The sequence below is a fragment of the Monodon monoceros genome, unplaced genomic scaffold (assembly GCF_005190385.1).
Source record: "Monodon monoceros isolate NGI ecotype Baffin Bay Population unplaced genomic scaffold, NGI_Narwhal_1 Super_Scaffold_12, whole genome shotgun sequence".
NCBI lineage: Eukaryota > Metazoa > Chordata > Mammalia > Artiodactyla > Monodontidae > Monodon > Monodon monoceros.
Genome location: NW_021703768.1, coordinates 110,289,898 through 110,317,694, shown reverse-complemented (window position 1 = coordinate 110,317,694; position 27,797 = coordinate 110,289,898). Strand labels below are relative to the sequence as shown.

Below are 27,797 nucleotides of genomic sequence, written 5' to 3'. Positions count from 1 at the left end.
CAAATCAAAACTACAGTGAGGTATCACCTCACACCAGTCAGAATGGCCATCATCAAAAAATCTACAAACAATAAATGCTGGAGAGGGTGTGGAAAAAGGGAACCCTCTTGCACTGTTGGTGGGAATGTCAATTGATACAGCCACTATGGAGAACAGTATGGAGGTTCCTTAAAAAACTAAAAATAGAACTACCATATGACCCAGCAATCCCACTCCTGGGCATATAACCTAGAAAACCATAATTCAAAAAGAGTCATGTACCACAATGTTCATTGCAGCACTATTCACAATGGCCAGGACATGGAAGCAACCTAAGTGTCCATCAACAGATGAATGGATAAAGAAGATGTGGCACATATATACAATGGACTATTACTCAGCCATAAAAAGAAACGAAATTGAGTTATTTGTAGTGAGGTGGGTGGACCTAGAGTCTGTCATACAGAGTGAAGTAAGTCAGAAAGAGGAAAATACCGTATGCTAACACATACATATGGAATCTAAAAAAAACCCAGAAATGGTTCTGAGGAACCTAGGGACAGGACAAGAATAAAGACACAGACGTAGAGAATGGACCTGAGGACATGGGGAGGGGTAAGGGTAAGCTGAGACGAAGTGAGAGAGTGGCACTGACATATATACACTACCAAACGTAAAATAGCTAGCTAGTGGGAAGCAGCCGCATAGCACAGGGAGATCATCTCCGTGCTTTGTGACCACCTAGAGGGGTGTTATAGGGAGGGTGGGAGGGAGCCGCAAGAGGGAGGGGATATATGTATATGTATAGCTGATTCACTTTGTTATACAGCAGCAACTAATACAACAATGTAAAGCGATTATACTCCAATAAAGATGTAAAAAAAAAAGTCATTTAATCCTCATAAGAATGCTACAAGATAGGCGCCGTTTTAGATGCTTTTACAGATAGGGAAACAGGAGCAAGAGGATAAATGACTTGCCCAAGGTCCCAAAGCTAGTAAATGGTGGTGCTAGAATTTAAGTCTGTGAGTCTGGCTCATATTCTTTACCTCCATACTGTGATGCCTATTCATCTCAAGCGTATGTGTGGGGTTAATGGAGGATGATGTAGAAGCAGCAATGAAAAGCTTAAAAACGGCACTAACACCACCTCCAAGCCCACTGATACAAGGGAAATGGGAGAGAAAGCCACTCTCAAAAGGGCTGTGAGGGAAGTCACATCGTCAGGGGAAACCAGACTTGAAATTGGGAAGTCTGTTTTAATTTGTAAATAACTTTGTTTCATTTGCCTATATTTATCTTGTATTGCCTTGTCATTTCTTGTTGCAATGGCTAGAGCTTTCAAAAGTATGTTGATAGAAGCTACCTGTTTTTTTTATTTAATGGAAAATATTTCATCTTTTGCTATTAAGATGACTGTTAATTTTTAATTCATGACAAATAACACTAAAAATATTTTTATTCTTTGCAAAAGTGTGAGTTTACTAAAGCTAGGAGATGTTGAATTTTATCAAATAATGGTCAGTGTTAGGTGTCTATCAGAATTTTTCCCCTTTGGCTTTATTATGGTGATGATTTGTAAACAGTTCTCTTCTGAAATATTCTTGCATTCTTGGGATAAAGACACCTTGGTTATTATGTATGTTTAATAGATGAGTGGAATTGATTTGTTCTTAATTTATGAATTCCTGGATGTGTCCTCTGAGTGAGATTGGTCTGCTGTTTTTTTCTCATGGTACCTTTGTTGATATCATGCTAGTTTGGCTAATAATGGTGATTTTAGTTTTTCAAAGCTAATTAGGATGACTGAACATAGTCAGTGGACAAGAAGCAGGTGGCTGGAGTGGTGGCTCTGCTGCTTGGCCCTTTCATCCATGGACTGGATAAGGGTCTGGATCAGACTTTCTCAACCAGCATTCTTTCTGTGAACCACAGAACATAAAAAATGATAAGTAACCTTTTTTCAATTGTCTCAAGGATAGTAGTAACTCGTACATTACATACACAGAAATTGATTATATATACAGTGGATAGTGTATTAGTTTTCTATTGCTGCTGTAACAAATAAGCACAAACTCAGCAGCTTAAAACAAGTATTATTCTCTTATGTAATTCTGAAGGCTAAAAGTCTGAAAATCAGTATACTAGGCTAAAAGTCAAGGTGTCAGCAGGGCTGGTTCCTTTTGGAGGCTCTGAGGGACGAGTCTGTTTCTTTGCCTTTTTCAGCTTCTAGTGGTTGCCAAGTGGTTCTTGGCTCCTAGTGATTGTGCCACATGACTGACAGACTGACTCTAAAAGTCTAATTCGAAAGTGCATCACTTGGTAGCATTCTGTGTGGAATGCTTGTGAAAGGCTTCAAGTTGTCAGCTGGCAATTCCAGGGAAAGGGTATGATTAGGCTCTTATTAGAAACAACATCTGGAATGAAAATGAGGCCTGCTTTTCCAGGTCTGCTTGGACCCCACGGGGAGCCAGTTTTGACTTTGAGCGAGCTCTGCTTTCCTTCCACACCAGAGTTGCATACTTGGAGAGCAATCGGGATTCATGGTAAGGACAAACTGATAAATAGCATAGACATATGGGAACGTTACAGACTCCTTCATGAATGCAGGTCAGGCCCCAAGTGAAGAGAGGCCTTGCTCTTGGGCAGAGCTTTCCAAACGTGGATGTGCACAGTGGGGAACTTCCTCGCTCTAGAAAGAGCCCAGGTTTGGATGACTACCTAGTAGGGATATGTGGGGAGGGAAGACAGTGGGTATTGAGTTAGATAATTAAGGTCCTTTTCAAACCCTGAAGCCCCCATTCGACTACTTCAAATTTTAGTTGGGGAAACTGAGGCCCTGAGAGGGAGAGGTCACTTACCCAGATTTATAAAGTTAGGAGCAGAGCCAAATATTAATATTCAGTCATTTCTGTCATCTTCAGATATTAATACTGATAACACAGTTTTTTAAACCGTATCCAAAGAAATAAATTTACAGGTAACACTTAACACTGACTTTTTAAATGCCCAAGCCATAAAGTATCCAGGCAGAGAACTGCTTCTCACTAATGCTTTGAGAAGTGAAAGGCGAGTAAGAAGCTTCAGGTCCCATAGACTCCTTCATCAGTGCTAGGAAGGGAAGCAGGGAAGCTGAGTTCAACTGTGCTGCTGTTGAGCCCCACAGGCCTGTCAGAGGGTGCCTGGAGGGGGAATGAAGTTCAGGGAATAGTCCAAATTCCATGTGAAACAATTTTAATGATTTTCGAACCTCTCAGACATTAAAAACCCTAGACACAAGGCTCATTTGAAAGAACGTATTTTCATATTGACTCAATACCAGAAATAAGCAGTTGGCTGAGGACCCATGTTTCTAAGGCATATAAATCTTGAATGTTTTTAATGAACATTAGATCCTAGGGAACTAATACTGCATTTCACGATCTCTGAGCACTGATCAATGTTCTTCTTGATCCTGTAGAATTTCTCCACATATTCAGAACGCCCTAAGAGCTCCACAAAATCTTCATCATGAGTGATCACCAGAAGCTGGAAGTTACGCTGCTGTGAGCGACTTTTTATTATCCTGAAACAATATATTTATAACATTTTATTACTAAAGAACATACATAACCCTTCCTTTTATTTGAAAAAAGCACTGAGAACCTTGTCAGACACATAAATATATGCTGTGTGTGATGACCAGGTTTTTCCTGTGCTGTGTGAGTATCAGGGAGGGCCTCTGACAGCCCTGCAGGAAGTGGCGGGGGGAAGGGGGATGTGGATCCAGGCCTTCAGCCCAGCCAGGTAGCAGTCCCATCTCCTCTCCAGACAGTGGGGATGCATGACTCTTCACTCAGGTCTGGCTTAGAGACTGGTGAGAATACATGATCTAGTTTATTCTTAAAGCAGGTGGAAATGTTTAATTGAGTTTTCCTTAGTACCTGTGCGGCTCAACTTTCGGGGTCTGATTATTCCTTCGCCTGGGGTTCTCTTGACCTGATACTAGTTTTCCCTGGAAGAAAATTACATTAAAAAAAAAAAAGACAAAGACTACAGGCAAGGGGAATAACACTGTGAGCCCCACTGCCTTCTTAGGAGCTGGGCCTACTTAGAATTCTGCCGCCACCAGTCACTGGATGCATCACTGGTATGACACACGGGGCCTGAGTGGGTGCACTGAGAACATTTTTGCTCGTTATCTGTGTGCTGCGGTAATTAGTTACGTGTCTGAGACTTGAAAGGCTTTTTCTTTTACCTAACCACTTATTTATCCCTTGCCTGGAGCTGGATGCACTTAGGTTTCAAAAGCACCAGCCCTTACTTGTTGGTCACACGGGACTACTGAGAGATGGCTGGAGAAAGGTGGCTCTGTGGCTGCTCAAGTCTCCTTCTGGTTCCATCCCTGCTATCGAAATGTTTTCTTTGCTAGAAGGAGTCTGTCTGGATCAAGAAGTACCCAAAATAGCTTCTCTACCTCACAGAAAGTGCCTTTCCTCTGCCAGCACAGCCCATAAGCAAGGGCTGCCTATCCCTAGAGCGTGCACCCACCACAGGTGAACTATGGTAAAAAGTGTATGCAGTTCTACCCCCTGGCTTCTACTTCACCACTAATACACTTTTTGAGTAAGCACTGTCATTCCTCATAGATGCTGACACACGTGAGAAGCTGGGGAAATAGTCTAAAACCCACTGTCACTACCGTTACCACCTAGAAAGGCTTTAGCAGGGAATGCTAACTCCTGTACAGGACATGTGGGCCCCTCTGGTGGGTTTACAGGAAAACCAAACCAAGCCAGGAGACCCTCACCATGGGTTTCCCTATGAACACTCTTGGGGAGATGGAGGATGTGTCTGGGGTGGCTGTTCACCATGTAGTTCTTTTCTTAAGCATCTGAAGAATTACGATCCAGGTAAAGCCTAAGGTCTGGCAAAACCAGTTTCCTCAAGGAAGACACATCTGCAGAGGATTTTCATCATAGAATTCTCTTAACCTTACTTTAAAAACTATCATAACTTGGCCCCAAATTTGAGATACTTACTCAACCAGAGCATGTGCAAGAGATTCAATGTTTTCTCGGTCAAGATTTGTCGTTGGCTCATCCAAAGCAAGGATGCCACAGTTTAAGCAGAATGTTTCAGCCAGGGCTAGGCGAATGATGAGTGAGGCTAATACCTGGAACAAAAGCACCGGAGCTTAGCTGCACTGCACATTTTTCTCATTCACCTTAGAAAAGCAGGCAGACCTGGCATAATGTCTTTAGAAGGGAAAGGTGGGGCAATGTCACAGGATCACTGACCTTAGGTAAATCACTGCTCTTTTGTTTGGGAGAGCCTGGCACTGTGACCAAACGCTCATGCCGTTCCAGAAGGTGAACTATCATTTGCATTATCTCATCCTGTCATTTGCAATGAAATACAATTGCTAAAAGCAGTGCTGACCCTGCACAAACACCTCACATCAGCTACAACGAAACTTCAAATTACAGACTTGAATCAGAAATGCATTAACATTTATCTGTAACTAGTAATTTTAATAATGCTATAAGATTAACAACCTTAAAAATTCATGACCTGGCTATTTTCCTGATAATGAGATTTGTTAGAAAACTTAGACAGACATAATACATTTTCCAGAGCCTCACAGACACCTTTTCTCTCAGAGACATCTTTAAATCTCTATGTTCTGTGAGATCTATGGCTCCCAAAGAGGCACCACTGCTCTAACCCACACTTAAATGTTTATGTGTATGATTCTGAGGGGGAGAGGGAAAGGAAGGGAGGGGAAAAAGTACCAAGAGTACAGAAGTATGGTTTTATTTAAGCTTGACTGTAGGAAATCCAAGCAACCCAAACTATGAGGCACTTTTGTGGTTAACAGAAGCCTAATACTAAACTAGGCCACTGCTGAAGCCATCTGAGGGTACAAGGGACAAAGAATTAAGAGTGAAGAACTAGTTTAGGAAGTATACACTACTTTCTGTGTGAGATGTAATGCCCCCTCCACCACCCACCCCCATTTGTGAGTGAAGGAGCATCAGTGAGTGAGTTAGTGATTTTAGAGCACTTTATAGCTTTGCTCTGACGCTGGCCCTTTGGGGATGGGCACTTCTGCTGCCACCTGCACCACCACCCACTCAGAGTGGGATATGACTGGAGCTCCTGGCCCACCTCTACCAAACCGTTTCTCTATTCTGTCACCCAACACCAGGGAAGCAATTACTGCTAATTAATTTTTATAATTTGGAGTAGCTATAGGAAATCTGCTTTTGTTCAGAAAGTATTTTTAATCCAAACGGACATGTTTCAAACCATTTTCTCATTCATAATTACCACAAAAAATCATCAATGCAAGTAGGGGATACTGCCTGTAGATCACAGATTTGTCATTTTTGCAGACTATGATTAAGATAATGATCTGCAGATGCCTTATAAGTTGGTATCAGCTGTCCGGGTTGATGACAAAATGCATACATGCATAGAGTGTCTTTAAGCAAAAATTGCAAACCTTTTATGAAAGTAACTCTGATAATGTGAGCATCCGTTTCTGGAACTATAAAATTTTGTTAAGAAAATCAGGGGTCCAGAGATGTTATCAAGTATAATGTTCTGCTTCTAATCTGAAAGGAGGAAGCTCAAAAACCTTTAACATCTTTTTACAAACCAGTGCACAGTGAAAGAACCCAGCCTTGTACCCTAAGGATGCAGGTCCCACTTTCCCAACTCTTTGAAACTTTATTCCTCTGTGCTCTACATATCCAACCCAGGCTATCCTCCCAGAGCTTCCTGTAGAGCTAGATGGTCTGGCCCAGGACTGAGTCCCTGTGTATGTGGTGGTGGGGACAGAGGCACCTGTGGGTATCAAAGCCTTTGACCCTGGCAGACCCTTCTTTTAGATGGTCCTCAGGCCCAAAGGCTAGGCTGGGAGTGGTGGTGAGGACTCAGTCCTATGATGAGGCTACCTTCTCAGTTAGACTCTCACTTATTGTAATGCCTCATCTGGCTCAATCTAGGATCTGGTTTGCTAATACTGTATGTCACTGATTCTAAAACATACCCTTCCCCCACCCTTTGACTTCTCTGAAATGAGGATGCATCTTACAATTACAATTGAATTTTTTCTTTCTTGGTGTCACATAAAATAGTGGTGTGTCTATAACTGATAACCCAGAAAGCTTATTCTCATAAGGAGTGCTGTGGAACAATGAATGGTCTTCAGCTTCTTGGTTTACATTTAGGCTATCCTGTGAGACTGTTTCAGGCCCCTCTTCTAAAAACCTACTTTACATAATGTTGCAGGAAATGCTGGTTAGAACTGAGAGAGTGTAATGAGAGTGACCGAGGTGATTCACTTTACATGGCAGCAAGGAGTGCTGTAAGGAGCTTCCTACCATTCAAGGGCAACTTTGGGTGCTTCTACTGCACTGACAATGATTCCTCTTTTTCAATTCTCTGTATACAGGTGGTTCCCTAGGCTCTTGAGATACCTGCCTTTTGTCCGGCACTGCATCGTCCTCGCATATCCAAGGGCGTGTCTCCCTTTAGCATCACCACTCGGTAGTTGTAATTCCGCCTTTTATCAGAAGCTGATACATTTTCATCGGCATCAGATCGAATTTCTATGTATTCAATATCTGACACAGAAAGAAGAAGATTTTAGGGGAACCTACACTCTGCAGCCTTTTGTCACTTGCAAACCTTATCAAAGTAAGTTACAAGCAACATGTGAGGCTGACATTACCAGAGGAAAACACTGGCTGGTTTGGAAACTTTTTCTCTGGTGATGAAGATTCCTGGCCCAACCCTCAGTCTCAGAGGTGACTTTTTCTTAGTTCCCCTATTAAGAGTTTCCTCCTGATGGTTTTCTTCTTATCACATTTTGGCTTATCCCTATCTGCACTTCGACAGAACCTATTCCGTCATCAACTAAATATAATGTGCACCATGGCCAAATCTGTAAGTCCTGTCAGGCTTTGGAATAGAAAACTTTGCATTTTTTTTCATGCTAAGAATTCTAAGATAAGAATTCTTAGAAAATCGGAAAGAGATGTTCAGAGAGGGGCCCAGAGGTAATACTGGCATGATGAGCAGTCTTATGAGGCAAGAGCTGGATACAGGGCTTTAGAAAGAGCATTCATGATACACCATGTTAATTACCTTGTCCACGATAGGTACTTCGCCAAAGGTCACGAATAATTTTGTTGATTTCTTCCATTTTCATACTGTGAAATTTCATTATTGCTCTGGAAAAAGCCATTGATACTTTAAAGATAACATATTATAACAATAAATTTAACAGTATATATTTAAAATATGCAATGTATAATAATGTATATAATAAGTAATATCATGAGATAAATTCCCCAATATTCTCAATGATAAAAGTGGAATATAGTAAGAGCTGGAAAAAATAAACAGAACCAAAACCTTGCTATTGGCTAGTATGGCAAACTCTCAGGCATATATAATTCCAGCACTCTGGAGTCCTTATCCTTCTCCATTTTCACTCTCTATGATATGACAAACACTCCCTTAAATGCTCAAATACTGTGAAAACTTCTGAAACAATTTTTTAGGAGACATTTCTTAGGCTTAACGGAAGGACTGTTTCCACTGATACCAACTGGTTATAGGAAGCCCTGCTGAACAGATGACAGTGAGTTAAAGAGGGGACAGGAGGTGTACAGGGTCCCTTAGTCTATGGGAAAATAGGTGAATCTCTGGAATTGCTGCCCTTTTTCTCTTCTATTATTATTAAGGTTGACCAAAGTCAACCTCTTAAGCTGCTTTTATTTCTCAGATCTGTGAGCTTTTTACCAACCAGAAGTGTTGGTTCGGAGAGGGTGATAAAGAGGCTTAAGCTGAGCTGAGCCTCAAAACTTTTATTTTCCCTTCCTAGTTGAAGATTCAGAAACCCTAACTCCAAATATGTGCATTAACTTTCTTTGACCATGGCACCCCTCTACCCCCAAAACACTCTTAAAATACTAGTAGTTTCGAAACACTAAAAAGAAGAAAAGAAGTGTCTGTAAAAACAAAAGTAGCCTGTCAAAATCTAACACTGTTCTTACTAGAGTCACCTTTAGTCAAAAAGCCCTTAGGTTATTTGGAAGTGGGTTTATGAATTAATAAATGTTGCACCAGTCACAAAAAGGCAAACATCACTGCTATTACCATACAAAGGATGTGAGGCGGACATACTTCCATTTACAAGTCTCTTATCTGATATATACAAAAAAAGAAACTGAACGTAATGCTACTGCCTCTGCAGAATCATTTCATGATCTTCCGGTTTACCAGCAAAAGAGAAAGAAATGACTCAACATAAATACATTTTAAATATCAGATGAAAGGACTGTGAAGTAATAAAAACCAGAAAAAACCATATTCCGCTTGTTGATGAGAATGCAACAAGTCTCCATTTTCTATTTTATACATCTATCTCAGTCTCAGATTTTATACTTCTGTCAAAAAGACAGAGACACAACTTCTAAGTATTTGTTTGAAAAAAAAAAACCTCAGAGAATGTTCTTGAGACCAATCACGTAATGCTTAGCTTTATACATTATGATCTTGATTTTTCAAATGACTTTTCAAAAATGTCATCTTTCCATTCAAGTTAAAAATCTTCCATAATCAACATAAATAAGCACTCCCAATGTGGAGAACAAGCTCCAGGTGGGGCACAGATGTCCCAGGTGCACACACATAGCCTACACCACAGCTCCCTGGTACAACAGAGGTGGTGCATCCTCGCCCATGGGTAGGTCTACTGAGAGACAACAATGCAGGAAAAAGCTCTAGTCCTTAGAGGGATCCAGACTCACCAACGATCATGGCAGACACAGTGGATGCCCACTACTGTTGGCTGGACCATTCACTTATCTTTGTATCTTATCTCTCTGCTAATATGGAGCTTACAACCCCACTGTGCAATGATTACAGTAACTACATTAATCTACTTGAAGGAATAACAATGTAAGTGGCTACTAGTGATGAGCATTTACCTTATGTAAGGTACAATTATGCTAAATAATCATATTTTATCTCATTTAATCCTTACTACAATACTGAGAGTTAGATTTGGTTATCTCCATTTTACCATTAAGAAAATTGAGATTCTCTAACAACGAATTTTCTAAAAAAGAAATAAATCAATCCCGTTTAAAACAGCATCAAAAACAATAAAGTACTTAGGAATAAATTTAAGGAGGTGAAAGATCTCTACTATGAAAACTACAAGACCCTGATTAAAGAAAATGAAGGCAGAAATAAATGGAAAGGCAGGAATTCCCTGGCACTCCAGTGGTTAGGACTCTGTGCTTTCACTGCTGAGGGCATGGGTTTGATCCCTGGCCAGGGAACTAAGATCCTACAAGACACGCAGCAGGACCAAAAAATAAAAAAATTTAAAAAAGGAAAGGTATCTCATGTTCATGGATTGGAAGAATTAATATTGTTAAAATGTCAATACTACCCAAAGCCATCTATAGATACAATGCAACCCATATCAAGATTCCAATGGCATTTCTTACAGAAATAGAAAAAAACACTCCTAAAACTCATATGGAACCATGAAAGACCCCAAATAGCCAAACAAACACTGAGAAAGAACAACAAAGCAGGAGGTAGCACACTTCCTGATTCCAAGCTATACTATAAAGCTATAGTAATTAAAATAGTATGGTACTCCCACACACCTGTGGACAATTAATCTATGACAAAGGAGGCAAGAACATACAATGGAGAAAAGACAGTCTCTTCAATAAGTGGTGCTGGGAAAACTGGACAGCTACATGTAAAAGAATGAAATTAGAACATTCTCCAACACCATATACAAAAATAAGCTCAAAATGGATTAAAGGCCTAAATGTAAGACCAGATACTATAAAACTTCTAGAGGAAAAACACAGGCAGAACACTCTCTGAAATAAATCACAGGGTTTCCCTGGTGGCGCAGGGGTTAAGAATCTGCCTGCCAGTGCAGGGGATATGGGTTCAATCCCTGGTCCGGGAAGATCCCACATGCCGTGGAGCAACTAAGCCCATGCACCACAACTACTGAGCCTGCGCTCTAGAGCCTGCGAGCCACAACTACTGAGCCCAAGTGCCACGACTACTGAAGCCCATGTGCCTAGAGCCCATGCTCTGCAACGAGAGAAGCCACCGCAATGAGAAGCCCGTGCACTGCAACGAAGAGTAGCCCCCACTCCCCGCAACTAGAGAAAGCGTGCACACAGCAACAAAGACCCAACACAGCCAAAAATAAATAATAAATAAAAACTAAAAAAAAAAAAAAAATCACAGCAATACCTTTTTGGATCCATCTCTTAGAGTAATGAAAATAAAAATAAACAAATGGCACCTAATTAAACTTACGAGCTTTTGCACACAAAAGAAACGATAAAACGAAAAGACAACCCACAGAATGGGAGAAAATACTTACAAATGGAGTGACCAACAAGGGATTAATCTCCAAAATATACACACAGCTCATACAGTTCTGTATCAGAAAAACAAACAACCCAATCAAAAAATGGGTGGAAGATCTAAATAGACATTTCTCCAAAGAAGACATATAGATGACCAAAACGCAACAGCCAAGATGCTCAAGGTCATTAATTATTAGAGAAATGCAAATCAATACTATGATGTATCACACCTCACACTGGTCAGAATGGCCATCATCAAAGTCTACAAATAATAAATGCAGGAGAGGGTGTGGAGAAAAGGGAGCCCTCCTACATTGTTGGTGGGAATGTAAATTGGTACAACCATTATGGAGAACAGTATGGAAGTTCCTTAAAAAACTAAAAATAGAACTACCATGTGATCCAGCAATCCCAGTCCTGGGCATATATCTGGAGAAAACCATAATTTGAAAAGATACATGCACCCCAGTGTTTGCTGCAGCACTATTTATTGACAAAGGAATGGATAAAGATGATGTGGTACATGTATACAATGGAACATTACTCAGCCATAAAAAAGAATGAAATAATGCCATTTGCAGCAACACAGACCTAGAGATTTTCATACCAAGTGAAGTAAGCCAGATAAAGAATGACAAATATCATATGATATCACTTATATGTGGAATCTGAAAAAACAAAAAACAGATTAAAATGAACTTATTTATAAAACAGAGAAAGACCCACAGATGTAGAAAACAAACTTACGGTTACCAAAGGGGAAGGGGGGAGGGGAGGGATAAATTAGGATGATGGGATTAACATATACACACTGCTATATGTAATATAGCTAACCACAATGACCTACTGTATAGCACAGGGAGCTATACTCAATATTTTTTAATAACCTATAAGGAAAAAGAATCTGTAGGGGCTTCCCTGGTGGCACAGTGGTTAAGAATCCGCCTGCCAATGCAGGGGTCATGGGTTTGAGCCCTGGTCTGGGAAGATACTACATGCCACAGAGCAACTAGGCCCATGTGCCACAACTGCTAAGCCTGTGCTCTAGAGCCCGCGACTCACAACTACTGAGCCCATGTGCCACAACTGCTGAAGCTTGCGTGCCTAGAGCCCATGCTCCACAACAAGAGAAGCCACCAAAATGAGGAGCCTGCGCACCGCAACGAGGAGTGGCCCCCGCTTGCTGCAACTAGAGAAAGCCTGCACCACACAGCAACAAAGACCCAGTGCAGCCAAAAATAAATAAATAAATAAATTCGTATATATATATATATATATATATATATATATATATATATATATAAAGAATCTGTAGAAGAATATATATATGTATAACTGAATCACTGTGCTGTACACCTGAAACTAACACAACATTGTAAATCAACTATATTTCAATATAAAAAAAAAAGACTTACAAAAAACCCCAGTATGGTACTGGCATAAAAACAGACAAACAGACCAAGAGAACACAATCGTCAGCCCAGAAATTAACCCAAGCACATATGGTAAACTAATATTTGACAAGGGAGCCAAAAATACTCAATGCAGAAAGGACAGTCTCTTCAATGATGGTGTTGGGAAAATTGGATATTCACATGTAAAAGAATGAAACTTGATCCCTATTTTACACCACTCACAAAAATAAACTCTAAATGGATCAAAGCCTTAAATGTAAAACCTGAAACTGTGAAACTCCTAGAAGAAAGCTCCTTGACATGGGTCTTGGTAATGATTCTTTGGGAATCACACCTTAACGCACAAGCAACAAAAAATAAACAAGTGGGACTACATCAAACTAAAAAGTTTTTGCACAGCAAAAGAAACCAACAACAAAGTGAAAAGACAACCTACAGAATGGGAAAAAATATTTGAAAACCATGTATTCGATAAGGGGTTAATATCCAAAACCCATAAAGAACCCATAAAACTTGGAAACAAACAAAAAATCCAATTTAAAAATGGGCAAAAGACCTGAATAGACATTTTTCCAAAGAAGTTATACGAATGGCCAACAGGTACATGAAAAAAGATGCTCACAGTCATTAGGGAAATGTAGATTAAAACCACAATGAGGGACTTCCCTGGTGGTCCAAAGGAAAGAACCCGCCTTACAATGCAGGGGACGCAGGTTCGATCCCTGGTCAGGGAACTAAGATCCCACATGCTGCGGGGCAACTAAGCCCATGCGCCACAACTGGAGAGAGAAAACCCACACACCACAATGAAGAGCCATTGTGCTGCAACAGAAGATCCTGCATGGTGCAACTAAGACCTGATGCAACCAAAATAAAATAAAATAAATAAATAAAAAATCTTAAAAAAAACAAAACACAATGAGATATCACCTCACACCTCTTAGAACAGCCATCACCAATAAGAGATAACAAATGACAGCATGGGTATGGAGAAAGGGAAACCCTTGTGCACTGTTGGTGGGATGGACTGTAAATTGGTACAGCCACTGTGGAAAACAGTATAGAGGTTCCTAAAAAAATTAGAACTAGAACTACCATATGCTCTAGCAATTCCACTTCTGGGAATATATCCAAAGGAAATGAAAACACTATCTCGAAAAGTTATCTGCACCCCTGTGCTCATAGCAGCACTGTTTACAATAGCTAAGACATGGAAACAATCTAAGTGTCCACTGTTGGATGAATGGATAAAGAAGATGTGAAATATATACCTATATGTATCTATATCTATATATATCTATATCTATAACATATCTCTATATACAGACATACACATACATACATACAATGGAATATCATTCAGCCATAAAAAACAAGGAAGTCCTACCATTGGGGACAACGTGGATGGACCTTGAAGGCATTATGTTAAAAGAAGTAAGTCAGACAGAAAAAGACAAGATCTCACTTATATGTGGAATTTAAAAACAAAACAGGGACTTCCCTGGTGGCGCAGTTGTTAAAAATCCGCCTGCCAATGCAGGGGACATGGGTTCAATCCCTGATCCAGGAAGATCCTACATGCCACAGAGCAACTCCTGTGCACCACAACTATATATTGTAGCATTATCTGTAGTAGCAAGCATTTAAAGGCTTCCTAATATGTCTATCAGTGGTTAAATAAAGTAGGTAATATCCATTTTATAGAATATTATGCAGCCATTAAAAATAATGAGTGATTTACATATATGAACATGATTTTCATCACATGGTAAAGTGGAAAAAAAAACAACAAAAAACACCTACAGTGTGATACTATTCACACAAAACAAAAAAGATTTGTGTGTACATACATGCAAAAGCACTGTGAAGGAAATGAAAATATGTCACCAATGTAATACTACTTAAGTGCTGAATAAATGTTAGACATTGTCAAGGAAATGAACCGAAGCCCCAGCTTGAACCATGTTCTGTGATTTGCAGAATAATGGAGTAGAGGAAGCATAAATATCTGTAATACAAGGCTGAATGGGTTAAGTGGCACAAAATATTATGGCGTACAAAGGAAGGAAAAAATTACATGTTTGGGAAGGGCTCTATCAAGGTAACATTCAAAGGACGAGAAACAGCATAGTAAAATGCAAGGTGTCTTAAAGGAACAAAATTATTCAGTTTGGTTAGAATATAGTGAGTAGTGAGAGATGAAATGGGGAAGGCCAGGTGTGGAAGTCTTTCCTAAAATTAGAAGGGAATAGCTACCACCACCTTTAAGAAAATTAACCTGGTAGAAGTTTAACAGGGGTGGGAGGGATAACGAGACGGGGGAAGTTACCACAGTAATACAGGTAAGAGTTAAGGAGGGCTTGACTTAGGCATGGGCTGTGGAAGAAAAGCAGCTCTGAAACAGAACTGTGCAGGAACCCTGTGGGAGCTGACTGCTGACTGAACTATACAGACGCAAAGATTAACCTAACACACTTTTTAGCACTTGGACTTTACAGGTAACTAACATTTAAGAATGACCTTGAAGGTCCATGACCTCTAGTAAACTATCATTCTGCTGAGGCAAAGGTATAAATTTCCTGGGCTGGAAACTGTTGTAGGTAAGTGGTCATCTGGCTGGTTGCGTGAGCACCACCATGTGCCTGGAGTGTGCATGTCATTCAGTTAAATGCATATAGTACTAACTCATATTAAGTGTATGTTTTGTGAAAACTGATTCCCAAAATAAAATGAAAAGGTCTAAGATCTAAGAAAATAGTGATTTATAAATCAATCTTATATTTAAATATTCTTAAGAATCTGAAAAATTTCCTTGAAAATTTCAGTAACAATCTGTTGCATTTTATGAGGACAAATGATGGTTTTAGTGGTATTTATAATTTTGATGATCCATGAAAGTCTTAGGATGTGATCCTCACAAATGACAAAGGCCTAATATATTTACTGTTTTAAGGGAGGCACAATGAGGCCAAAAGAGAGAAAGACAAATACCAGTGAAACTATTCTATATGATACTATAAGGGTAGTCACATGTCTACCCATAGAATGTACACCACCATGAGTGAACCCTAATGTGAACTACAGATTTTGGTGAGTATGATGTGTGAATGTAGGTTGTTCAAATATACCACTCTGGTAAGGGATGTTGATAGTGGGGTAGGCTATGGTTGGGGTGGGGGGAGGCAGAGATATATGGGAAATCTCTGTACTTTCTGCTCAATTTTGCTGTGAATCTAACACTGCTCCAAAAAATAGTCTATTTAAAAAAGAGAGAAAGGGGTATGCACTAGTGTGGTATGTAGAGCTGTTTTCATCCATGCCCCTCCTTCCTTCTTCACACAGACACCTCCTTTGAATGCCAAGCTAACTATATACTATCCTTCAGCACCTCTTTGCACTATGGCTTCTGCCCCAGCAATTTCTAGATGACTTTCCTTTGTGTTCTAAGCTAACTGCCTCCACACTTGGACCTGTAATGAAAAGCTTCTGCAAGCCTCGGAGTTATCTACTTTCTAAGTACACATGGGTTCTAGCTTGATGTCACAAATGAAGCATATTAGGCATCCCCAGGACAGTAGTTCAGGGTTTTTGCTGCTGCCCTGCTCTGAGGTCATTTTTAAAATCATCTCAAGACTTAATCATTACCAGAGAGCTGAATGCCTGAAAAAGAGTCATTAGACCAAATGTCATTAGATCATTAGTCATTAGGTAGACCAAAATCTCACCTGCCAGGAAAAGACCCTTCCAGCTCTTACATCTTTCGTATTTTAGCCATCTCCAGGACTCAAACTACTGAGGAAGGTTAGTTACCATTTTGCAAAATTTGAACTGGATTTCCTCATGTCTCAAGCTATTTCAGTAAATAAAATAATAATTAGAAGGGCCAAATATATGTGTGCCTTCCTAATAAAAAAAATTCATAAGTAGGGTAAAAACAAATAAGTTCATGAAGATTATCCAAGCTGGACAAAAGCAGTAGAGAAGATTATACTTACAAAAGACATTTGCCAACAGTATTATCCTCATCTTTGTATATAAAATTGTACCAAACTATGAGATATACAGGTTGCCAAAAAATTGGCTAAGATCAATTTTGATTGAATACTCTTCCCTACTGTAGTTACCACCGTGAGAATTTCCTATCTCCCTACATTTAGGTCAGTGGAAGCCCTCTAGTATAAAGGAAGTGATATGATGAGTATCACATTCTACTGAGTATCACGTTCCAAACTAATAGTGGTTTTTATTACTTAGCACAATTTAAAATCCCTAACTTGCCAAACTTACGTTGCACATTTAAAAGAAAAATGTCCTCTTTTTCTGGATAAAACCTTTAAGACTATTAAAACGAATTTCCTGAAACACTTAAAACTGTTGAATTGCTGTATTTCCTTTAGCCAAACTCCCAAATATCAGCTTTTAAAATTCAGGCAATGGGTCACCCACTATTAACACAGTGCTTGATAAATATTTGGTTAAGAAAACCTGCGAGTGTGAAATGCCACCAGCTATCATTTGGTTTTGTAATCTACTTATTTGATGCTACAGGGGCTGCTGATGTGAAACGGTACTGTATCCAAGACAAGAATTAGAATGGTGGCCATGAGGTGAGTCCTGGTTAAAGGCCTCACCCGCAAGCTCTGCTTGAGTGTAGAAGCCAGGCTCTGAAAAGACTCAAAGAGAGTTGGCTGCCTTGGACGCAAAACTTACATGTTTCCACTGAGTCTCAGAAGACATATGACTTAATGTGCAACATTCCACATTTAGGGGAGAATGACAGTGGAACACTTTGGGGATAGGGCAGAACAGTGTACTCTGATATATTCCAAAATCACTTAATTTTAATTGATGTCTTCTTTTAAGGGGGTGGATAAGGGATAATAAATTCTAAATAATGGATGTTTTCCTCCTTCTTATCTAGTGTGTCTCTGACCATTGGCAATGCTTACAATCAGTGATTGTTTTAGATGATTACTAATAACAGATGGTAATCAGCTTTTCTTGAAAATGCACTGCTAATTTCCTGTGTTACCTTAAATAGACAGATGAATGCAACAATTACAATGACTACATGCTTCTTCTAAGAGGTGAAACAATATGGGAAATTTTGGACCTTACTTTCTTCTAGGTGAGAAGGCAAATTTAAGGCTCACAGTATAAACCTTAAGAAGATTTGCAAGCATAAGCCCACAAACAATTTTGGAGAAATCGGTACCACTTCTTTTCTTCTCATTTAGAAGAACGCATCTAATAACCAGATAACAGAACTCAGTAAACAGCCTGACTTTGTTCCTTAGGCAAGCCTAAATTGCTGGAAAGCACCACTGTACCTCCCCACCCCCACAAGCTCCTGGCTGGCCCCATCAAGCTCCCTCACATGCCCTCACTCCGCTCAGTGTGATGCCTCTATGATTGAGGCACTTTTCTCTACTGAAATGCCCTTCCTTCATTATTCATAGCCCAGGTCAAGCATAGACTATGCAGCACCTACCATGGTCTCCCCTATTGAACAGTTACCACTTTGCAGGAGGGACAGGGTATGATATTTCTGTCTTCCTAGAGTCTGCCAAGAGAAGACAGAATAGGGGTTTTTGAATGAACAGGGCCTTATTGAGGGAATTCCTCTTGTTCCTGCTGTCAGTGGCTCTCAGGGTCTGTAGGGGGATAGCAGGAGGGCTCCTAGGTATAGTTTTCTATTTAGTTAACACATGAAACCCCAGGTCTGCAGGTCAGTGTACTAAGAGGAAGAGCTACCTTGTAGCAAAATATGTGCACATAAAATAAGACAAAACCAACCTACATAATACCTAACTTGGCCCCTCTTGTCAGCACTCCATTTTTCTGCTCCTCTTCACAGCAGAATTTTTTAAAGAATTATCTATACTCACTGTCTCCATTTCTTACCACCCATTCTCTCCTCATCCAACTCTAAGGCTTCAGTTCCAACCATGCCACTGAGATTGCTCCCCAAAGTGATGAACACCCTCCATTTTATCAATTTCAAGGGTCACTTCTTAGTCCTTCATCTCATTTGACCTCTCAATAGCATTAGACTCCTGAAATACTTTCTGTACTTAGTTTTCAAGCTACCACGCCTTTAAAATTTTTCTTCTACTTCATCAGCTACTTTTTCACTGCATTTGTAAACATCGTGAGTTTTGGGACCCTTCCCATCTCTATCCACAGTTATTCCCTATGTAGTCTCATTCCATGGCTTTAAATACTACAGATATGATGATAATTCCTAAATTTATACATTTCCCCTGAACTCTAGACTCCAGATTATACATCCAACTGCCTGCTTGACATCTCTACTTAGAAGTCTACAGGCACCTCAAACTTAGTGTCCAAAAGAGAACCCTAGATTTTCCCCTCCCCAACCTTGCCCATTTTAGGGAATGGGAATTTGCTTTCCCAACATCCTACTGGTCAAGAAAACACATGTAGGATCAATTCTTCTTTCTTTTGCTTTTCCTCCCCTACATTCAATTCAGAAGCAAGGCCTGTCAACTCTATCTGCAAAACAAAAATGGAGTCCATCTACTTTTCTCCATTTCCACTGCTACCATCCTACACCAGTCCACCACTCTCTCCTGGGTGCCCCTATAATGCATTCTCCACACGGCAACAAGTGTGATTTCTTCAAACTATGAATCAGATTACGTTACCTCCCTGCTTCAAACCATCCAGTGACTTCCTATCACACTTAGAATAAAATCAAACTGTTAACCAAGGCTGCAAGGCATGGCATACTCTGGGAACCATCTTCCTCTGACCTTATTCCCCTGCTCACTATACTCCAGCCACGCTTGCCTTCTTCCTATTCCTTGAACACCTCATGTTTGTACTGGTCTCAGGGCCTCTGCATCAGCTACTCTCTCCATCTGGAATGCTTGCATCTCAGCTTTGTGCATATCTTGCTTCCTCTCATCAATCAGGTCCTAGCTTAAATGTCACATTCTCAGAAAGATTCTGCCTTAGAAAAGGCCTAAAGTAGCCCCTCAGTTATTCCCATCACCATAGTTAATTTTCACTGTTTATGGATTTATTTCTTAATTTTCTGTTTCTTCATCCCTGTATACTTAGTATACAGTATCTAGAACAGTAGAAAACATGTAAGCACTCAAATCTTAATTGAACAAAATCCTAATACATATGACAATATATATTATGCACATACACACTTTGCTAAGGAGGTATAAAATATATAAAAATAAGTTGACTATTGTGGCTCTAAACCAGGAAGTATGAGTTAATTAACAGTTAGGAAAACTTTCTATATAAATATTGGTATTAGTCTTTTAAAGGTTAAAAAAGGGTTGGGGGGACCATGGTAGCAGCACAGCAGAGTGGGAATATAAAGGCCTTAGTTCTGAGATCTAATTTATCTCAACCATTTAGCTGGGTAATCTTGGACAGTCTTCTTAATCTCTCTGATGCATACTTGCCCTTTACAGGTAGATGCCCGAATTCAATTAGATTATGGCTAACACATATTAAGTAATGAATTAATATTAGTATCTCCTCTGCAGAGACCCCGCCATTGAGAAATTTAGTCTTAAAGCATGTTTAAATAGAAACAACAGAAACCTACGTTTTCTTGGTCAAGTTCCTTAGTGCTCTTAAGAAATAGAGAATTTAACAATATACATTAAAGAATTTAACACTGGGACTTCCCTGGTGGCACAGTGGTTAAAACTCTGCACTCCCAAAGCAGGGACCCTGGGTTCGATCCCTGGTCAAACTAGATCCCACATGCATGCCGTAACTAAGGGTCTGCATGCCACAACTAAGGAGCCTGCCTGCTGCAACTAAGACCCAGCGCAACCAAATGAATAAATAAAAAATAAAGAATGTAACATGACAAAGAAAGCTGGACTAAATGGCCTGTAAATTTCCCTTTTAATTCTGACTCTATACTGAATGCTATAATGGACTTAAAAAAAAAGGGGGGGGGCTTCCCTGGTGGCGCAGTGGTTGAGAGTCTGCCTGCCGATGCAGGGGACGCGGGTTCGTTCCCGGGTCCAGGAAGATCCCACATGCCGCGGAGCGGCTGGGCCCGTGAGCCATGGCCACTGAGCCTGTGCGTCCGGAGCCTGTGCTCTGCAACGGTAGAGGCCACAACAGTGAGAGGCCCACGTACTGCAATAAATAAATAAATAAATAAATAAATAAAAGGTTTCCGTTTCATAGATAAGGAAACTGAAGCTCAGGGTATTTAAATAATTTGCTAAAGGTCAACAGATTCAGATTCAGGTAGTCTCTAGAGACAATACTTTTAACCACGGATTATGGATTTTTCAGGATTCAAGATGATGAAATTTATCAACTTTTACACAAACATTTCTTGCTGTTTAAAACTCAGTCCAATTTTTTCATCAAAAACAACTTAAGTCATCCTATTCTGTACAGTAGATTTTTACTGATAAAAATCGGTTTTGATTTTTGTCTCTTCAAATAAACTTCCCAGTAAGGACTGGGTTTCCTATTGCTTAGTGCTCAACAAATGTTTGGTAAGTTTACCGCACACATAGCATCAGTTGGTAAAGAACTCAAGAAGTAAAAAGCCTTCTAAAGGCATATATACCTATAGCTGGAAAGACTAAAAGGAATTATGGAATTTTTTTTTTAAAAAAGACAAATGTTATGTATGAATAGTCTACCAGGCAAGGAATTTTTTTTGGCCGTGGCACAGCATATGGGATCTTCATTCCCCAACCAACGATCGAACCCAAGCCGCCTGCAGTGGAAGCGCCAAGTCTTAACCACTGGACCACCAGGGAAGTCCAGGAGGCGAGGATTCTTTAGTAATGTCTTGCTTATGCTCTTATTTCAAAACATTAAATTTCAACAATTTAAACCGTTGGATCTAAAAATCTAGGAGAGATTTCAATATTTGAAGAGGTTTAAAAAAAAAAAGTTTCTGGGCTTCCCTGGTGGCACAGTGTTGAGAGTCCACCTGCCGATGCAGGGGACACGGGTTCGTGCCCCGGTCCAGGAAGATCCCACATGCCGCGGAGCAGCTGGGCCCGTGAGCCATGGCCGCTGAGCCTGCGCGTCCGGAGCCTGTGCTCTGCAACGGGAGAGGCCACAACAGTGAGAGGCCCGCGTACCACAAAAAGAAAAAAAAAAAGTTTCCACTTGGTACAGACATACATACCTATGAGCCTTTCTGGACCCAAGGAGCACTGTAATGTTAACTTATTCACTCACAGTGAAAGACGACAAAAGATGTGTCCCTCCGAAAGTCATTGTAGAAGTCGAACTTAATCCAACAAAAATCTAATTAGTATTTATTTTTGAAAATAACATAACTGGCTCAGTTCCAATTTTCACTTATCTTAAAAGACTATGTACGTTCCAAAATTTGTATTGCCAGAGTTATAGCTAGGTGATTCTGGGGCCACCTTTGCTATCATCATTAACTAAAAGAATCCTCATACTGAAAAGTGGGTCTTCCTGTCCTCCTGAGCCTTGTGGTCTGAATGCCACTGCTGAGGCTGGTCTGTTCACTATGCTCTTTCCAGAGGAAGCCTTAAAAGAGAAGAGACCCTGTCTGTGTACTTCTCTTAGCACTGAAGAGGATATTTTCCTTTTTAGAAAACAACAACAGATAAAATCTAAGGTGACTGATAATTCTCCTGCTACAAATACCTAGAAATGCTAGACAGGTTTATAACAATTTATTTTACATTATAGCTGAGTTTACAAGAAAGAAAGGCAAATCCCTACATGGTGGAAACAAAGATGGAACTAAAAACCAGAACGGTCAATGTGTGATATGATACTGCAGATGAATTTAGTTATTATTTTCATAACCCAGAGTTTCAGTATTATAACCCAGGACAGAAGATGAGGCATAGGACTCAACTGAGGCAGAAAGAAGTGACTCCCAACATAAAGGCTGAGACTCTTGAACAGCAACCTTCATAAAACAGTGGAAAATTAATAATTTGTGAGTTCAAAGTACTGGGCAAATGCCTTACATGGGTTTAAGGTCCTCTGTTACACCACCAGTGTAGTTCAGGAACTCCCAAATTGAAAAATTAACATAAAAACTAGACTTAGGCCAGTGTTATCCCAGAGTGCCCAGCAGATACAAAACAAATCTCTGTGTGGAAGGACATCCACATAAAAAGGTCACAAGGGCGCTTCATAGGAAAAAAAAAAAGCACTACTCAAGAAGAGCTTACAATTAAACACTACATGAAACCCAAGAAATACCTCACTAGGGCTAGAATCAGCACACAAAATAGTAGAAAGAGACTCCTAAAAATGCGAAATAAAAAAATGACAATGTGGGGACTTCCCTGGTGGTTAAGAATCCACCTGCCAATGCAAGGGAAATGGGTTCTACCCCTGGTCCGGGAAGATCCCACATGCTGCAGAGCAGCTAAGCCTGTGCACCACAACTACTGAGCCTGCACTCTAGAGCTAGCATGCTGCAACTACTGAAGCCCACATACCTAGAGCCTGTGCTCTGCAACAAGAGAAGCCACTGGCATGAGAAGCCCGCACACCACAACAAAGAGTAACCCCCGCTCACTGCAACTAGAGAAAGCCCTCATGCAGCAACAAAGACCCAACACCCCCCCAAAAAAAGAATTTTAAAAAAATGACAATGTGAAAGAATATGAAATATGTATACTTAAAATGAGTAAAGACATACAAGAAGGAATCAAAACACTAAGGAAAAAAAAATTCTGAAAAAAAGAAAAATTTCTGAAAATGAATAAAATAGAACTTATAGGGCTTCCCTGGTGGCGCAGTGGTTGAGAGTCCGCCTGCCGATGCAGGGGACACGGGTTCGTGCCCTGGTCCGGGAAGATCCCACATGCCACCAAGCGGCTGCGCCTGTGAGCCATGGCTGTTGAGCCTGCACGTCCGGAGCCTGTTGCTCCGCAATGAGAGAGGCCACAACAGTGAGAGGATCCGTGTACCGCAAAAAAAAAAAAAAAAAAAAAAAAAAAGAACTTATAGAATTGAATAATACCTTGAAATGAAAAGGACAACTCAATAGGCAGTATAAGCAGCAGCTAAAGAATCTGTGCACTGGAAGGTATTTATGAGGAAGTTACCCAGTGTATTACCAGTATATTCAAGAGGGGTTAAGCAATATGGAAGGAAGAGAATGAGAAGGTTTATTTATGTCTAATGAGAAATGAAGGAGAGGATAATAGTAAGAAATGGGGCAAGGATAATACTTGAAGAGATAATATATGAGAATTTTCCAAAATTAATGAAAGGTATCGACCCTCAAATCAATAGGCATAATTTCTGAATAGAACTAAAACTAAACCTACATCTAGACACACTCTAAAAAAAATGCAGAATACTGGAGACAAGGGAAAAATCTTAAAAGAACCAGAGAAAAAAGGCAGATTACCTCCAAAGGAATAATTAGAATGATTTCTCAACAGCAACCATGGAGGTCAGGAAAAAATGGAATATTTTCAAAGTACTCAAAGATTAAAAAAACCCTTTCAATCTAGAACCTATGCTCAGCTAAACTATCAAGACTGAGAGCAAAGACTTTTCAAAGACTGGAAGAGAATTTACTACTAACAATCCTTCACTGAAAAAAATTATTAAAGGATGTACTTCAAAAAAATAAAATTAAAGAGAGAGAGTAACTGAAGCTAAAGAAGGAAGGAGTGGGATTCATAAGAAATTGGTAAACATATGCGGGCTTATCCAAATAAGCACTGACTATGAAACCATAACATTAATTATTACTAATTTGAGATCATATAAAAACAAGGTAAAATGAAAATACCAGACAATAGAAACACAGCAGATAGGAGAAATTAATTAACATTCAAGAAGAAGATAAAGCAAGTCATATTAGAGACATGGTTCTTAAACTTTGATGTGCATCATAGTCACCTGGAAGGCCTGTTAAAACACAGCCTGTTGAGCCTTGTCCCTAACATTTCTGAACTAACAGGTCTGGAGTAGAAAGTGAGAATTTTCATTTCTAACAAGTTCCAAAGTGATGCTGATAATGTTGCTCCAGGACCCCTTTGGGAATCAATACATTTGATTTTTTTTAGGTCGAATATGCATGTTAAAAAATTAAAGGTAAACACCCAAATAAGTAAAGTATAATATATCATTTACAACCCAAAGAAGGGAAAAAGGAGGAATAAAGAAAAATCAATCAATCCCATAGAAGTCAGGAAAGTAGAAAAAAAAAAGAAATAAATATAACTAAGTAATCAATCTCAATGAAATGAACGGACTAAATTCACTAGTTAAAAGACAAAAGATGGGGGCTTCCCTGGTGGCTCAGTGGTTGAGAGTCCACCTGCCGATGCAGGGGACGTGGGTTCGTGCCCCGGTCTGGGAAGATCCCGCATGCCACGGAGCGGCTGGGCCCGTGAGCCATGGCCGCTGAGCCTGTGTGTCCGGAGCCTGTGCTCTGCAACGGGAGAGGCCACAACAGTGAGAGGCCCATGTACCGCCAAAAAAAAAAAAGACAAAAGATGGACAGACTGAATAAAAAACAAAATTTTGCTACATGCTGAATATACTGTAAAGTTGTAGCAATTACAATAGTCTTGGTAATGGCACAGAGATAGACAAAGTGACCAATGAAACAATATAAAACCCAGAACCGACCCATGCACACATGGAATTCTGACATGACAGAAGTGACACTGCAGATCATTAGAAAAGGATTAGATTTCTCAATAAACAGAGCCAGGACAACTGGTATCCATAAGGGAAAAAATGAAATTGGATTCCTACCTCATACTGTACATAAAATTCAATTTAGAATTAAATACTTAAATGTATTTGAATGTGAAAATCAAAACTTTAAAACTTTTAGAAGAAAATATAGGAATAGGGAAGGATTTCTTAAGACACAAAAGAGCTATCCATAAAAGACTAGTAAATATAACTATCTTACAATCAAATCTGTTTATTAAAAGACACTGTAAGAAAGTGAAAAGATAAACAAAAAACTTGAGAAGATACTTATAACACATATAACTGAAAAAGAATTAAAATTCAGAAGAGCTAAAAGAACACATGCAAATCAGTAAGACTACCAATAATACATTAAAAATGGGTACAGGGACTTCCCTGGTGGCACAGTGGTTAAGAATCTGCCTGCCAATGCAGGGAACACGGATTTGATCCCTGGTCCGGCTTCCACATGCTGTGGAGCAACTAACCCCGTGCACCACAACTACTGAGCCTGCACTCTAGAGCCCGCAAGCCACAACTACTGAGCTTGTGCACCACAACTACTGAAGCCCGCACACCCTAGAGCCTGCGTGCCGCAAGTACTGAAGCCCGTGTGCCTAGAGTCCATGCTCTGAAATAAGAAAAACGACCACAATGAGAAGCCCGCGCACCGCAACAAAGAGTAGCCCCCGCTCTCCACAACTAGAGAAAGCCCGCGGGCAGCAACATAGCCAAAAATAAAATTAAATTAAAAAAAAAATGGGTACACAATACAAACATTTCAAAGAAGAAACATGATCAAACATAAAGAGATGTTCAGCATCATTAGAAATTGGGACTGCAAATGAAGACCACAATGATTTACCATTTAAAACTCATTAGACTGGGGGAGCTTCAAGATGGTGGAAGAGTAAGACGTGGAGATCACCTTCCTCCCCACAAATACATAAGAAATACATCTACATGTGGAACAATTCCTACAGAACACCTACTGAACACTGGCAGAAGACCTCAGACCTCCCAAAAGGCAAGAAACTCCCCACGTACCTGGGTAGGGCAAAAGAAAAAAGAAAAAACAGACAAAAGAATAGGGACGGGACCTGCACCAGTGGGAGGGAGCTGTGAAGGAGGAAAGGTTTCCACATACTAGGAAGCCCCTTTGCAGGTGGAGACTGCGGGTGGCAGAGGGGGGAGGCTTCGGAGCCACGGAGGAGAGCGCAGCAACAGGGGTGTGCAGGGCAAAGCGGAGAGATTTCCTCACAGAGGAACGGGGCCAACCAGCACTCACCAGCCGAAGAGGCTTGTCTGCTCACCCGCCGGGGCGAGCGGGGGCTGGGAGCTGAGGCTCAGGCTTTGGAGGTCGGATTCCAGGGAGAGGACTGGGGTTGGCTGTGTGAACACAGCCTGAAGGGGGCTAGTGTGCCACAGCTAGCCGGGAGGGAGTCCGGGGAAAAGTCTGGAGCTGCCGAAAAGGCAAGAGACATTTTCTTGCCTCTTTGTTTCCTGGTGCACGAGGAGAGGGGATTAAGAGCCCTGCTTAAAGGAGCTCCAGAGACAGGCGCGAGCCACAGCTATCAGCGCAGACCCCAGAGAAGGGCATGAGACGCTAAGGCTGCTGCTGCAGCCACCAACAAGCCTGTGTGCGAGCACAGGTCACTATCCACACCTCCCCTCCCGGAGCCTGTGCAGCCCGCCACTGCCAAGGTCCTGAGATCAGGGACAACTTCCCTGGGAGAACACACAGCGCCTCAGATTGTTGTAACGTCATGCTGGCCTCTGCCGCCACAGGCTCGCCCCGCATTCCATACCCCTCCCTCCCCCGAGCCTGAGTGAACCAGAGACCCCGAATCAGCTGCTCCTTTAACCCCGTCCTGTCTGAGCAAAAAACAGACGCCCTCAGGCAACCTACACACAGAGGCGGGTACAAATCTAAAGCTGAATCCCAGGAGCTGTGCGAACAAAGAAGAGAAATGGAAATTTCTCCCAGCAGCTTCAGGAGCAGCGGATTAAATCTCCACAATCAACTTGATGTACCCTGCATCTGTGGAATACCGGAATAAACAACGAATCATCCCAAATTGAGGGGGTGGACTTTGGGAGCACCAATATATATATTTTTTCCCTTTTTCTCTTTTTGTGAGTGTGTGTGTGTCTGCTTCTGTGTGTGGTCTTGTCTGTATAGCTTTGCTTTTACCATTTGTCCTAGGGTTCTGTCTGTCCGTTTTTTTTTTTTTTTTTAGTATAGTTTTTAGCACTTGTTATCATTGGTGGATTTGTTTGGTTTGGTTGCTCTCTTCTT

At 40.6% G+C, this 27,797-nt stretch overlaps 1 protein-coding gene across 2 annotated transcripts in view; it reads right to left on the bottom strand.

The window, feature by feature from the left end:
- Positions 1-3,202: 3,202 nt before the first annotated feature.
- RAD50 (RAD50 double strand break repair protein) overlaps positions 3,203-27,797 on the bottom strand; it is a 113,651-nt gene continuing 89,056 nt past the window's right edge. The window contains exons 22-25 of one of the 2 annotated variants that reach the window (XM_029216053.1): positions 8,116-8,201; positions 7,450-7,592; positions 5,001-5,134; positions 3,203-3,544 (exon numbers count right to left, since the gene is read on the bottom strand). In XM_029216053.1, the coding sequence (XP_029071886.1) occupies positions 3,358-3,544; positions 5,001-5,134; positions 7,450-7,592; positions 8,116-8,201 (550 nt within the window). In that variant the 3' untranslated portion in view covers positions 3,203-3,357. The remainder of the gene's footprint in view (positions 3,545-5,000; positions 5,135-7,449; positions 7,593-8,115; positions 8,202-27,797) is intronic. The other variant, XM_029216052.1, reaches the window with a different exon arrangement.